This window comes from Eriocheir sinensis, chromosome 42, assembly GCF_024679095.1.
Source record: "Eriocheir sinensis breed Jianghai 21 chromosome 42, ASM2467909v1, whole genome shotgun sequence".
In the NCBI taxonomy this organism is placed as follows: Eukaryota; Metazoa; Arthropoda; class Malacostraca; order Decapoda; family Varunidae; genus Eriocheir; species Eriocheir sinensis.
In genome coordinates this window covers 14,518,820-14,531,050 of record NC_066550.1, presented here as the reverse complement: position 1 = coordinate 14,531,050, position 12,231 = coordinate 14,518,820, and the positions used below count along the sequence as shown (strand labels likewise).

Here is a 12,231-nt window from a genome sequence, read left to right as displayed (position 1 = left end):
GAACGAGGAAGTTTTTTTTTTTTTTTTTTTTTTTACAGCAGGGAAAACAGCTAAAGGGCAAAATATAGGAAACAATAATGAAAAAAAAAAAATATCACGCTACTCACCGCTCCCTCAAAAGTCAAAGAGGAGTGGCCGAAAGATACAGAGGTCAATTTCGGGAGGAGAGGTGTCCTGATACCCTCCTCTTGAAAGCGTTCAAGTCGTAGGCAGGAGGAAATACAGATGAAGGGAGACTGTTCCAGACTTTACCAGCGTGAGGGACGAAAGAGTGAAGATGCTGGTTAACTCTTGCATAAGGGATTTGGACAGTAATCTATAGGGATGAAAGAGTGAAGATGCTGTTAACTCTTGCATAAGGGATTTGGACAGTATAGGGATTAAAGAATGAAGATGCTGGTTAACTCGTGCATAAGGGATTTGGACAGTATAGAGGTGAAAATGCTGGTTAACTCGTGCATAAGGGATTTGGACAGTATAGAGGTGAAAATGCTGGTTAACTCTTGCATAAGGGATTTGGACAGTATAGGGATGAAAAAGTGAAGATGCTGGTTAACTCTTGCATAAGGGATTTGGACAGTATAGGGATGAAAGAGTGAAAATGCTGGTTAACTCGTACGTAAGGATAAGGATGAAAGAGTGAAGATGCTGCATGGTTAACTCTTGCATAAGGGATTTGGACAGTATAGGGATGAAAGAGTGAAGATGCTGCATGGTTAACTCTTGCATAAGGGATTTGGACAGTATAGGGATGAGCTTAAATAGAAAGTCGTGTAAGGCGAGGCAGTGGGAGGGGGGAGGCATGCAGTTATCAGTACGTTTAGGAGAAGAAGCTGCCATTTTTTTTTTTCGGGGGGGGGGGGGAGGGGGGGGTCGGTATTTCCTTTGAGATATTATATATTGAAGAAGGGAGAGCTTGCAACACAACAAGGGCGAGGAACAGTTCAGGATGCGTATACATTAATTTGAGTGTAGATAAGAATGCTTCATATCTAGCGCACACACACACACACACACACACACACACCTCAAGACATTCATTGTTAAACGGATTTCCGGGCCAGCTGTGCGTACGTGTTTTTGATGATATTTTGTTTTCTCGTATAATTTAGTCGAGGTTTAAATTTAGTTAGAAAATCTTTTATATAAGTTTTTGTAATAGAGGATATAATAAATGTAGCCTATCTATCTCTATATCTATCTATCGATCTCCTCCTTCACACACACACACACACGTACACACACACATAAAATTTCATTAACATCTTCGGTTACTAAATGAATGAGGATGGAAGAGGAGGAGGAGGAAAAAAGAGGAGGAGGAGGAGGAGAAAAATAAGAAAAATTAGAAGGATGTTTGCCTATAAAAACAAAGAGAGAGAGAGAGAGAGAGAGAGAGTTTCACCCTGTTATTCAATCTCTTACTCACCCACTGACTTACTCACAGCCCCCCCTCTCTCTCTCTCTCTCTTATTAGACGCGTTACCGATCCGGTCTGATGACGCATCCATCCCCTCTCTCTCTCTCTCATACGTTCACACACGAAAATGCTTTATGTGTGTATATGTGTTATTTCCTGTTGTTTATTTGTGTGCTTGCGTGTGTGTGTGTGTGTGTGTGTGTGTGTGTGTTATAGATAGTAGTAGTAGTAGTAGTAGTAGTAATAATAATAATAATAATAATAATAATAATAATAATAATAATAATAATAATAATAATAATAATAATAATAATAATAATAATAATAATAATGATGATGATGATGATGATGATGATGATGATGATGATGATGATGATGATGATGATAATAATGATAATAAAAAACCCAGGAAATACTTTTAAGATCATTTATTACATATTTTATTACTAACATTAATTATTTATCTCTCTCTCTCTCTCTCTCTCTCTCTCTCTCTCTCTCTCTCTCTCTCTCTCTTATCTTTTTCCTTTCTCCCCTTTTATTTATTTTCCCTCCTGTTTTCTTTTTTTCCTTCTTCTTCTTCTTTCCTTATTTACTTGTTTATCTTATTTTCCTTCCCTTCCTTCCTCCCTTTCTTTCTTTGTTTCTTATTCTTGTTTTTTTCTTTTAATTTTCTTAATTTCTTTTTTTCTTTCTTTCTTTCTTTCTTTCTTTCTCACTTTCTCATTTTTTTTTTTTTATGAAAAGTAGAAAAGTTAACTACTACTACTACTACTACTACTACCACCACCACCACCACTATTAATATACTACTACTACTACTACTACTACAACTACTAAATTAAACCTGAGATTCAACCAACATCACACACACACACACACACACACACACACACACACACACACACACATGTACGTACACACACACACTCATTTTACCTTCTCTGGAATGTAAGATTTATCCTCAAAATCACTTTCGTCATCTGATAAATCCTCCTCCTCCTCCTCCTCCTCCTCCTCTTCCTCCTTCTTCTTCTTCTTCTCTTGGTAACTCGTAACTTTCCTCTTGGCCGTACGCGCGGAGACCCTTCTGGTGCCCTCAACCGAAGCGCCAACCGGTTCCGGCGTGGTTGAGCGGCTGGTTGAGGCATCTGATTCCACCTCCGATTCTGAATCTGACTTTCTACCGGCGTACTTTCGTTTCGTTTTCGGTTGTTTTGGTTGCTTCGGTTGATCGGTGAAGCCTCGGAAGCGGTTGAGGGGTGGGTCGAGGTTTGGCGGAGTGGTTGAGTCATCCGCCGAGTCATCATCATCGTCCTCATCAGCGCTGTCGTCGCTTAAGTTCGGACCCTTGACCTTACTCTCCGTTCCCCAGTTAAGAATCGCTCGAATTTTCTCCTTCTTCAACTCTTCATCAGAAGCCTCAGACTCCTCGCTCAGGCCTTGCACTCCCCCCTGGTCTTCCTTCACCCTTCCTCCTCCTCCTCCTCCTCCGGCGACGTCCTCCTTCCTCCTCTTCTCCCTCCTTTTGGCCGTGTTTTTCGACTTCATCAATTTTTGACGGCTGCGTTTTGCCATCTCGACAACATTGGACGTTAGGTCAATCGAGAGGTTTTTGACGTGGTGCGTGATGAGTGGAGGCTTGCCGGCGGTGGAGGAGGTGGAGGAGGGGTTAGTCTCCACCTCTGTGCTCCGGTTACCTCCGTTTTTCTCCACCTTATCTCCGTTTTCCACATTTTCCTCCACTTTTTCTTCCTTTTCACATAATTTATCCAGATCCGATTGCTTGATCTTCCGCTTCTTCACAGTCTCTTCCTTCTTCTTCTTCCTCTTCCCCTCCTCCTCCTCCTCCTCCTCTTCCTCCTCCTCCGAGCTACACTGGTACCTCTCCCTCACTCTCTCCCTCACCAGCAAGCCCTTGATCAGTTTCCTCCAGTTGTCGTACACTTTCTTCTCTCTCCTTTCCTCCGCCCTCCTTGCCTGCTCCTCCTGCTCCTGTACGGGTGAGGGAAATGGGTGTTGATATGGGTGGTAGTGGTGGTGGTGGTGGTGGTGATGAAGAGATGAAAAAATAATAAAATAAAAAGTTGAAATGCTAGAAATTAAATAAAAAAATCCCTTCCCTTCCCATCTCGTCCCTTTCCTTTTCTTCCCATCCCATCCCATCCCTTCCCTTCCCTTCCCTTCCCTTCCCTTTCCCATCCCATTCCTTCCCTTCCCTTTCCTTTCCTTCCCATCCCATTCCTTCCCTTCCCTTTTTTTCCCATCCCATTCCTTCCCTTCCCTTCCCTATCCTCGCCTTCCCTTTCCTTCCCTTCCCTTCCTTTTCCTTCCCTTCCCTCGCCTTCCCATCCCTTCCCATCCCATTCCATCCCATCCCTTCCCTTCCAATCCCATCAATTCCCATCCCTTCCCTTCCCATCCCAGCCAATCTCATCCCAGACCCCATACCTGGTTCCAAGCATCCATCAGCACATCCTTGAACTCCTCGCACACCACATAGCCCTCGTAAACAGGGTGCGTGAAGCCCGAGTGGAAGTCGAACCCAACCATCGCCGGAGCACAGTCTATTTTGAGTTTCCGAGCGACTTTGTTGATACCGGCGACTGTGGGGGAGAGAGAGAGAGATGGGGTGTTAGGAGGGGCGTAAGGGGATGTCCGAGAGGGTATTGGGGTGGGTGATTTCTGTCTGCGTTTTCTAATTCTTCTTGTTTATGGTTGTTTTCTCTCTCTCTATCTCTCGTCTTTGGTGGTGTGGAGTGAGAGAGATGTTTAAAAATGATTATTGAGTCTTCTTCTTCTTCTTCTTCTTCTTCCTCTTCCTCCCTTCTGCCTTGATAGATAGATAGATAGATGGATAGCTTGTGTGTGTGTGAGTGTGTGTGTGTGTTAGTAAGGGTGTGTTAGGGAAGACAGAGAGAGATGTAGGTATAGGAAGGAAGGAAGAAGAGGGAGAGGATAAAGGAAGGGAATAGAGAAAATAATAAACAAAAATTAGTAAATAAATTGACAGAGAGAGAGAGAGAGAGAGAGAGAGAGAGAGAGAGAGAGAGAGAGAGGATGGGAAACTCAAAACACACACACACACACACACACACACACACACACACACACACACACACACACACACACCTCGGATATGAACAAAAAAAAATAAGAAAAGAAAAATTGAGACAGAGACGGGAAACTCAAAACACACACACACATATACCCCCTCCCACCCACCCACCCCACACACACACACACACATATACCCCCTCCCACCCACCCACCCCACACACACACACACACACACACACACCTCGGATATGAACAAAAAAAAATAAGAAAAGAAAAATTGACAGAGACAGAGAGAGACGGGAAACTCAAAACACACACAAACACACACACACATCCCCCCTCTTCCCCCCCCCCTCCCCCCCACCTGGGATGTGCACGCAGCCCCTGGGCAGCATGGAAGGCTTGTACATCTCCACGTTGCCATATTCATTCCGCGGCACCTTCCCGTCCGCGGCCACAGGTGGTTCGTAATCCTCCACCTGCCAGTCCCCGAACAGCTCCAGTGGAATGTCCTTGATCACCTGGCATCTTACCTGTGGGGGGGGGGAGAAGGGGGTTAATGAGGGTAATTATAGGGGGGGTTAATTTGTTGAGTATATATGATGATTTTTTTTTTTTCTATTATTTTTTATCTATTCTTCCTTTATAATTATAGTTTTTCTTTATTAATTACCTGTGTGTGTGTGTGTATGTGTGTGTGTGTTAATGGGGGTAATTATGGGTCTTAATTTGTTGAGTATATTATTTTTGTTATTTTTTCCTTCTTTTATCTATCCTTCCTCTCCTTCTCTCTCCTTCCCTTCCCTTCTCTTCTCTTTCCCTCCCTACCTTTCCCTTCCCTTCCCTTCCCTTCCTTTCTCCTCCCTTCCCTTTCCTTCCCTTCTCTTTCCCTCCCTACCTTTCTCTTCCCTTTCCTCCCTTCCCTTCCCTTCCTTTCTCTTCCCTTCCCTTCCTTTCCCTTCCCTTCCCTTCCCTTCCTTTCTCCTCCCTTCCCTTCCCTTCCCTTCCCTTCCCTTCCCTTCCCTACTCCTCCCTTCCCTTCCCTACTCCTCCCTTCCCTTCCCATCCCTTCCCTTCCTTTCTCCTCCCTTCCCTTCCCTTCCCTACTCCTCCCTTCCCTTCCCTTCCCTTCCCCTTCTCACCCTGTCCCACTTTGGCCTGGCCTTGACAGTCTTGTAAGGCTCCTCTCCCACGCGCACCGACTTTGCCTCCTTCAGCCATGTCTCCCGGGAGTGTAGGTTGTGTACGCTGGACCTGAGGAGAGGGGAGGGTCAGAGAGAGAGAGAGAGAGAGAGAGAGAGAGAGAGAGAGAGAGAGGATAACAGACAAGGAAATAAAAAAAAGAAATAGGAAAGAGAGAGAGAGAGAGAGAGAGAGAGAGAGAGAGAGAGAGAGAGAGAGAGAGAGAGAGAGAGAACAGACAAGGAAATAAAAAAATAAATAAAAGAAAGAAAGAAAAAAAAATACATGAGAAAAAATAATATAAACAAAACATTACAAAGAGATACAAGAGACATTCAACTTATATAACATGATGGAAATAAAGAAAGAAAGAGAAAAACAACACTACTCCAACAGCTCAGTGGTAGAGCTCTGTGCCAGCAGCTTCAAGGCCTGGCATGCTGAGGTTTGAGCCTTGAGCACAGGGACCAATGGGGTGTGTGGGGGTCCCGCCAGCACCCAGAGACACACTAATGAGCCTTACTCTTGTTGGGAGGGGACTGGCAAAGCTGTGACAAGTCCAGCTCATGATCAGGCCGTGGTGGAAGTAAATAACACACCTTGGGTAGACCGGCTCACTCTTGAAGAAGCCGGCGGGTGACACATCCGGGGGGTAGATGGCCTCGAACTTGAGCAGGTGTCGCTGGAGGGCATAGAGAGGATGGTTCTTGTACCTGGAAGTGATGGTGGTGATGTTAACCTGTGCCCAGCTGTCTACCCTCCTCCTCCTCCTCCTCCTCCTCCTTTACCAAACTCTTTTTCTCTCTCCTTCTTCTCCTCCTCCTCCCCCTTTACCAAACTCTTCTTCTCTCTCCTCCTCCTCCTCCTCCTCCTTTACCAAACTCTTCTTCTCTCTTCTCCTCCTCCTCCTCCTCCTTTACCAAACTCTTCTTCTTCTCTCTCCTCCTCCTTCTCTTCCTCCTCCTCTTTCTCTATTTTCTTTTCTCTCAATTTTTCCATTCTCTCTCTCTCTCTCTCTCTCTCTCTCTCTCTCTCTCTCTCTCTCTCTCTCTCTCTCTCTCTCTCTCTCTCTCACACACACACACTCCTCCTCCTCCTCTTCCACATACTCACTCAGCAATAGTCTTGGGAAGAGGTTGAAGGTGGAGCGTCTTCTCCATCTCCTCCTCCTCTTCCTTGTCCTTCCTCCCTCTCGCTCCCTCGAACGGGCGGAGCGAAGCCTTCCACCAGTCACTGCAGGGCCTCAGCTGTGGAGAGAAAAGGTGTGAACGAGGAGGAAAGGAGGGAAGGAAGGAAAGATGGAAGAGTAACATTTTCTGACCCTCCCTTTGACCCCGTGACCTGACCTAACCTTCCGTTCTGCCGACAGCCAGCTGGACACGTATCGCCGGGTCACGTCCTTGAGGGTCAGGTCAGGGTTGAAGGCGGTGATGTAGGCTGACCCGGGGGGCATCCTCGCCTGGGGGCGGAGGGGGGGCGGGTTTAGTGAGGAGGAGGAGGAGGAAGAAAGGGAATAGAGAAGGAGAAGAAGGAGGAGGAAGAGAAAAGGAGGAGAAGAAGGAGGAGGAGGAGGAGGAGGAAGAAAGCATAGGAAAGAAGGAAGGAAGGAGGAGGAGGAGGAGGAGGAAGAAAATAGTTATAATAATAGTAATAAAAAAGACATATTACAACTATTATTATCATTATTATTATTATTATTATCATTATTATCATTATTATTATTATTATTATTATTACCTCAATTTCCGTCACGCAATGTATCTTCATCCGCCCGACATCCACGCACACCCACCTCTCCTCCTCCTCCACAAACACCTCCGCCCACTCCTCCATCCCCTCCGCCCTCCTCCTCTTCTTCCCCTCCCCCTCTTCCTCCTTCTTCCCTCCTCTTCCTTCCTCTTGCGATTCTCTTCTCTTCCCTTGCTTTGATGTCCGTCGGTATTTCATCTTCTGTGGTTTGAAGTCGCTGTCCTCCTCCTCCTCCTCCTCTTCCTCCTCCTTTTCCGTAGTCTTCCTCCTCTTCCCTCCTCCTCCGACAGGTCTTCCTTTTCCTCTCTTTTCTTGTATCGGCGATGTTTCAGAATCCGATGAGAGCATTTTACGGTTAGGGATTTTCATCTTCTGTGCAGAGGAGGAGGAGGAGGAGGAGGATGTCGAGGGGGCGGAAGATGCGTCACCCCCTCCTCCTCCTCCTCCCTTACCCCCGACACTGGCACTCTCCCCCTTGGCACTCTCCTGGCACTCTTTGTTGGGTTTTATAAGCGCGCCAGATGCTGGTTTCCACGACATAGGTTGCAGTGCCAAAACGAGCCTGGCACTGATACCAAGCGAGCGACACAGTGCCACAAAACACAGCACGGCCTCCTTGGCACTCCGGACCTCCTGAGTGCCGAAGCGTCGCACCAGAACCTCGTCAACAGCCGTTCTGTGATAATCCGTTTCGACATCAAGTTTTACCCGCTTAAATTTCTTCCCAAACCACTCCACTAAACGCTGAAGGTGCCCAAGGTCGAGTCTCCCCTTGGGGTGTGCCGCGCGGCCTGGGGTGGTGGACAGGGCCGCTCCCAGGACAGTGCCGCCCCCGAGTGCCGTGTTGAGGTGCCGTCCGTGGGCTAGGAGGCACAGGAGGTGGGTTTTGTGCATGTTGAGTGCCACCTTTCGTATGGTATCATTGACCCTCTTGCGCAGGTAGTCTTCGATCTGGGGAAGAGGAGGAGGGGGTTAGGAGGAGGAGGAGGAGGAGGAGGAGGATTGTGTAGGAAAAAAGATAAAAAAAGGAGATAAGAGGGAGAGAGAAGATTAAGAGGAGGAGGAGGAGATATATTAGAAAGAAGAAGAGGAGGAGGAGGAGGAGGAGGAGGAATAGAAGTAAGATTAGAAAGAAGAGGAGGAAGAGGAAGAAGGAAATGAAAGATCAGAAAAAGAGAAAGAAAGGAAGATTAAAATTAAGAAGAGGAGGAGGAGGAAGAAGAAGAAGAGAAAGAAGAAGAATTACAACAACCTTACCTACTACTACTACTACTACTACTACTACTACTACTACTACAACCACTACTACTACTGCTACTACAACTACTTACCAACTCCTCTTCCGTTCTCCTCTTCTTCCTCCTCTTCATTCCCCACAAGGTCTCCGGGGCGTCTAACTCAATCCTCACTCCTCCTCCTCCGTCGGGCTGGGAGGAGGAGGAGGAAGGCTTGGAGAGAAGTTCCTCCACCTCATCCACTCCCTCCATTTCATCCACCTCCTCCCAGTCGCTGAGCTCGGATTCTGACGCTGTTGTTGTTGGTGGTGGTGTTTTTTGTGGTCTTCCTCCTCCTCTTCCTCCTCCTCTTCTTCCTCTTCCTGTTCTTCCTCTGTCTTCTTCTTTTCTTCCTCCTCCTCTTCCTCTCCCTCCTTGTTTCTGTATATTTCCTCTTCCTCCTCCTCCTCCTCCTCTTCTTCCTTCTTCTCCTCCACTTCTTCCGCTCTTCCTATCCTCTTTCTCCTTCCTCTTCCCTTCTCTCCTCCTCTCCTCCTCCTCTTTAATCTTCTTTCTCTCACTTCCTTTATTCAATTCCTTCATTTTCTTCTCTTTTATCACATTCTTCCTCCTCCTCTTCTTCCTCTCTTCCTCCTCCTCCTCTTCTTCTTTATCAACACTTCTCTTTCTTCTTCCTCTTTGTTGCATTGCCTCTTCTCTCTTCTCTCCTCCTCCTCTTCCTCTTCCTTTTCTCTCCTCTTCTTCCTCCTTCTTTGTTTTTTTCTCCAGTTTTCCTGATGGAGGAGTTTTTGTGATTTTTTCCTCCACTTTTTCCTCCTCCTTCACTTTCTTTCCTCCTCCTCTTCCTCCTCCTCCTCCTCCTCTTCCTCTTCCTCCTTTCTCTTGTTTTATGTCTCTTCTTCCTCTTCCTCTTCCTCCTCCTTCCGTTCCTTCAAATATTTTTTTTTCAATTACCGAGAAGTCAAAATCATCTTCCTCCTCTTCCTCTTTCTCCTCCTCCTCTTTCTTTGGTATTATTCTCTCTCTCCGTTTATCATCTTCTCTTCCTCTTCCTCTCTTTCCGTTCTCTCTTTCTCTCTCTCTGTTTCTCTCCATTCTCTCACTTTTTCCTCCCTTCTCTCCGTTATTCCTCCCTTTATCAGCCCTTTTTCCTCCCTCCTCCACTCTCTTCATCCCTTTCTGTCTCTCTCTCTCTTTCTCTCTTCCCATTCTCTCATTCTCTCCCTTTTTCCTCCCTTCATCAGATCCTTTTCCTCCCTCTTCCACCTTCCCTGCCACTCTCGTTCCTCCATTTCTCAGACGTCCTTTTCCTGCATCCTCCTCCTTCTCCTTCTTCAGTGATATCCTTCCTGTCCCTGTGGCATCCTTCCGTGGCCGTCCCCTGCCCCTGGGTATGGTCGTGTCCCCCTGGGGTGTCTGGGGGGTGGCTACGGCAGCGGGGTGGGCCACCATGTCCCTGAAATAAGTTAGGAAAGGTCAGTTTTGTATAGCCCTGTGTCGGGTTAGGTTTTAGGGTGCGTCCCGGAAATGAGTTGAGACACTACTTGTTTGTATTTTTCTCCTGACGTGAGGTTGATACCGTACAGGGCTTTTCTGTTCCTGCATTGGGATAGTTTTTGTCCCTGAAATGGGTTAGTAGCAGGGCTGGAGGAATTGTAATTGTGATTTAATTGGAATGTAATTAATGACAGTATTATTGTAATTGTAATAGTAAGTGAAAATACAATTATAGTAAGTAATTGTAATTAATTAAAGGATGAGGTAATCTGTAATTTAATTGTAATAATAAAATGGAAGTGGTAGTGGTGGAGCTCCATTAGGACTCTGCACTTCCATTCCTTACACTTCTGGAAATAAATTATAAAACCCTGTCAGCTTGATTCCTCGCCTCCGTTCACCGTTGCCTGCGCCCAAGATTACCGTTTACCCGTAATTGTAAATGAACTTGTTTTGAAGTAATTGTAATTGCAATGTAATTGCTACTTCCAAATGTCATTATAATTATAAATGTAATTCAAAGTTTCTGAAAGTAATTGTAATTTTAATTATTTTTTTCAAGTGTAATTACTCCAGCCCTGGTTAGGAGACCACATTTTATGCCCCTGATATAGGTTGTTAGTTTTCTGCATCCCTGATGTTTGTCAGTGACAACATTGTGCCGTCACGCAGGGGTGCCGGGCCTCACCCTTGGGGCTCGCACACACCCCGGCCATCTGCTAAAAAGTCAATTAGGACAACTTACGGTTTCACCCAACCAACGATTTTCTGACGTGGTTCATGTTTTTCTGGTGATCGATGCAGTGAACTGCCTGACTTTGTACCTCATTTCCGTCGCAAATGTCTACTTTTCGAGTTATGCCTTTTTTCAAGTTATGCCTATCCCCGCTGATAGGCGCCCTGGCTCACCGCCCGCCCCTCCTCCAGCGGCCACACTTACAGGACAAGACGCACGCCTGCCGCGCCTCACCGCCTGGACTTTGCAAATCCTCCTCCTGCGGGGAAGGGTTGCGTAAACTTGCGTAAGACAGCCACAATTTACGCCGTGATTTCTCATATTAAACCCAATCTCAGGAACACGCCACAGAGTTCAAAAATTACCTGGGTGCCTTGGCTTCCTCCCCTGAGATGTTCTAATGGCTGGTAACTCCCGTGCGCTGATAAAATGGAGAAAACAATGGAGAATTTTATTACGGCGCCCACCAGCCCCAGCCTCTTAGCAGAACTCATATAACATTAATTTTCGTTATTTCAAGCTTTTCCAGACTCACTAACTAACTTTTGTATATTAGAATGTTATAAATATACATCGTTACAACGTTATATGGCCCTAAATAACGTAGAAATGGCGGTTATGAGCAAACTGTCGAGACTTGGTATGTGTGTTTTAAGACTCCTAAGGGTTAACTGTCGTCTTATTATGCGTTATAGTGCTGTAAAGAGTTAGATTAGTGTATTATAGCGTGGGATTAATGGGTAGATAGGCGTATAATGGCGTTGGGTAAGGGTACCGTCCCGGACGTGAGATGGTCCTGTGCCCCGCGTTACACAAGACCCAAACAACAACACGTGCCTGGCGAGGCGGGGCGGGGCGGGTTGCACCATGCCCCGGTTAGTCCACGTTCATTTTGATCTGAACTCCTTTGTGGGGCTCCCAGGCGGCACCAGGGTTGGGTGGAGGCACTCTTGCACACTGCCATCGCCAGGGCGGCTGACAGAGAGAGGGAGGGAGACAGGTCACCCTTAAAAGTGTTCCGTTTTCTGTCCGCCGCCGCGGCAGAGATTTTCTTCCAAGACTAAACTAAACTAGGAAGTAGTAGCGAGGTGGGATACAGGGTGGATGACGAGTGGAATGGGCTGGGTGGCCGTGTGGTAGCTGGATGGGGCAAGATTACTGCATTCAGGAGATTGGATAGGCTTGGGGAGGTGGATGATGGGAGCTACACTGCCGCACTGTGATCGTGTTTTACGGCAATACCTTCGCCGGGCATCGCTGCGTCACCGAAATAATTTGCATCTCGCTAATTGCCACGTTTTTGAAGTGAGAGCTTACGATACACCCTGAAAATATTACATACGAGATGCAAA

The 12,231-nt window shown here is 46.5% G+C and overlaps 1 protein-coding gene across 3 annotated transcripts; it reads right to left on the bottom strand.

Annotated features, from left to right (window-relative positions):
• Positions 1-1,833: 1,833 nt before the first annotated feature.
• Positions 1,834-11,388, bottom strand: LOC127010154 (DNA repair protein complementing XP-C cells homolog). 3 transcript variants are annotated; one of them, XM_050884001.1, is made up of 11 exons: positions 11,245-11,385; positions 11,084-11,138; positions 8,743-10,102; positions 7,400-8,362; positions 7,014-7,121; positions 6,776-6,909; positions 6,262-6,375; positions 5,623-5,734; positions 4,845-5,013; positions 3,872-4,026; positions 1,834-3,415 (listed from the first exon to the last, which is right to left on the bottom strand). In XM_050884001.1, exons 3-11 carry the CDS (start codon positions 10,096-10,098, stop codon positions 2,351-2,353), a joined length of 4,176 nt encoding a protein of 1,391 aa, XP_050739958.1. In that variant the 5' UTR covers positions 10,099-10,102; positions 11,084-11,138; positions 11,245-11,385; the 3' UTR covers positions 1,834-2,350. The 3 variants fall into 3 exon arrangements, with proteins under 3 accessions (XP_050739958.1, XP_050739957.1, XP_050739959.1); XM_050884000.1 differs by lacking the exon at positions 11,084-11,138 and having other exon boundaries at positions 11,245-11,388; XM_050884002.1 differs by lacking the exons at positions 11,084-11,138; positions 11,245-11,385 and adding an exon at positions 10,889-11,077.
• Positions 11,389-12,231: the final 843 nt, after the last annotated feature.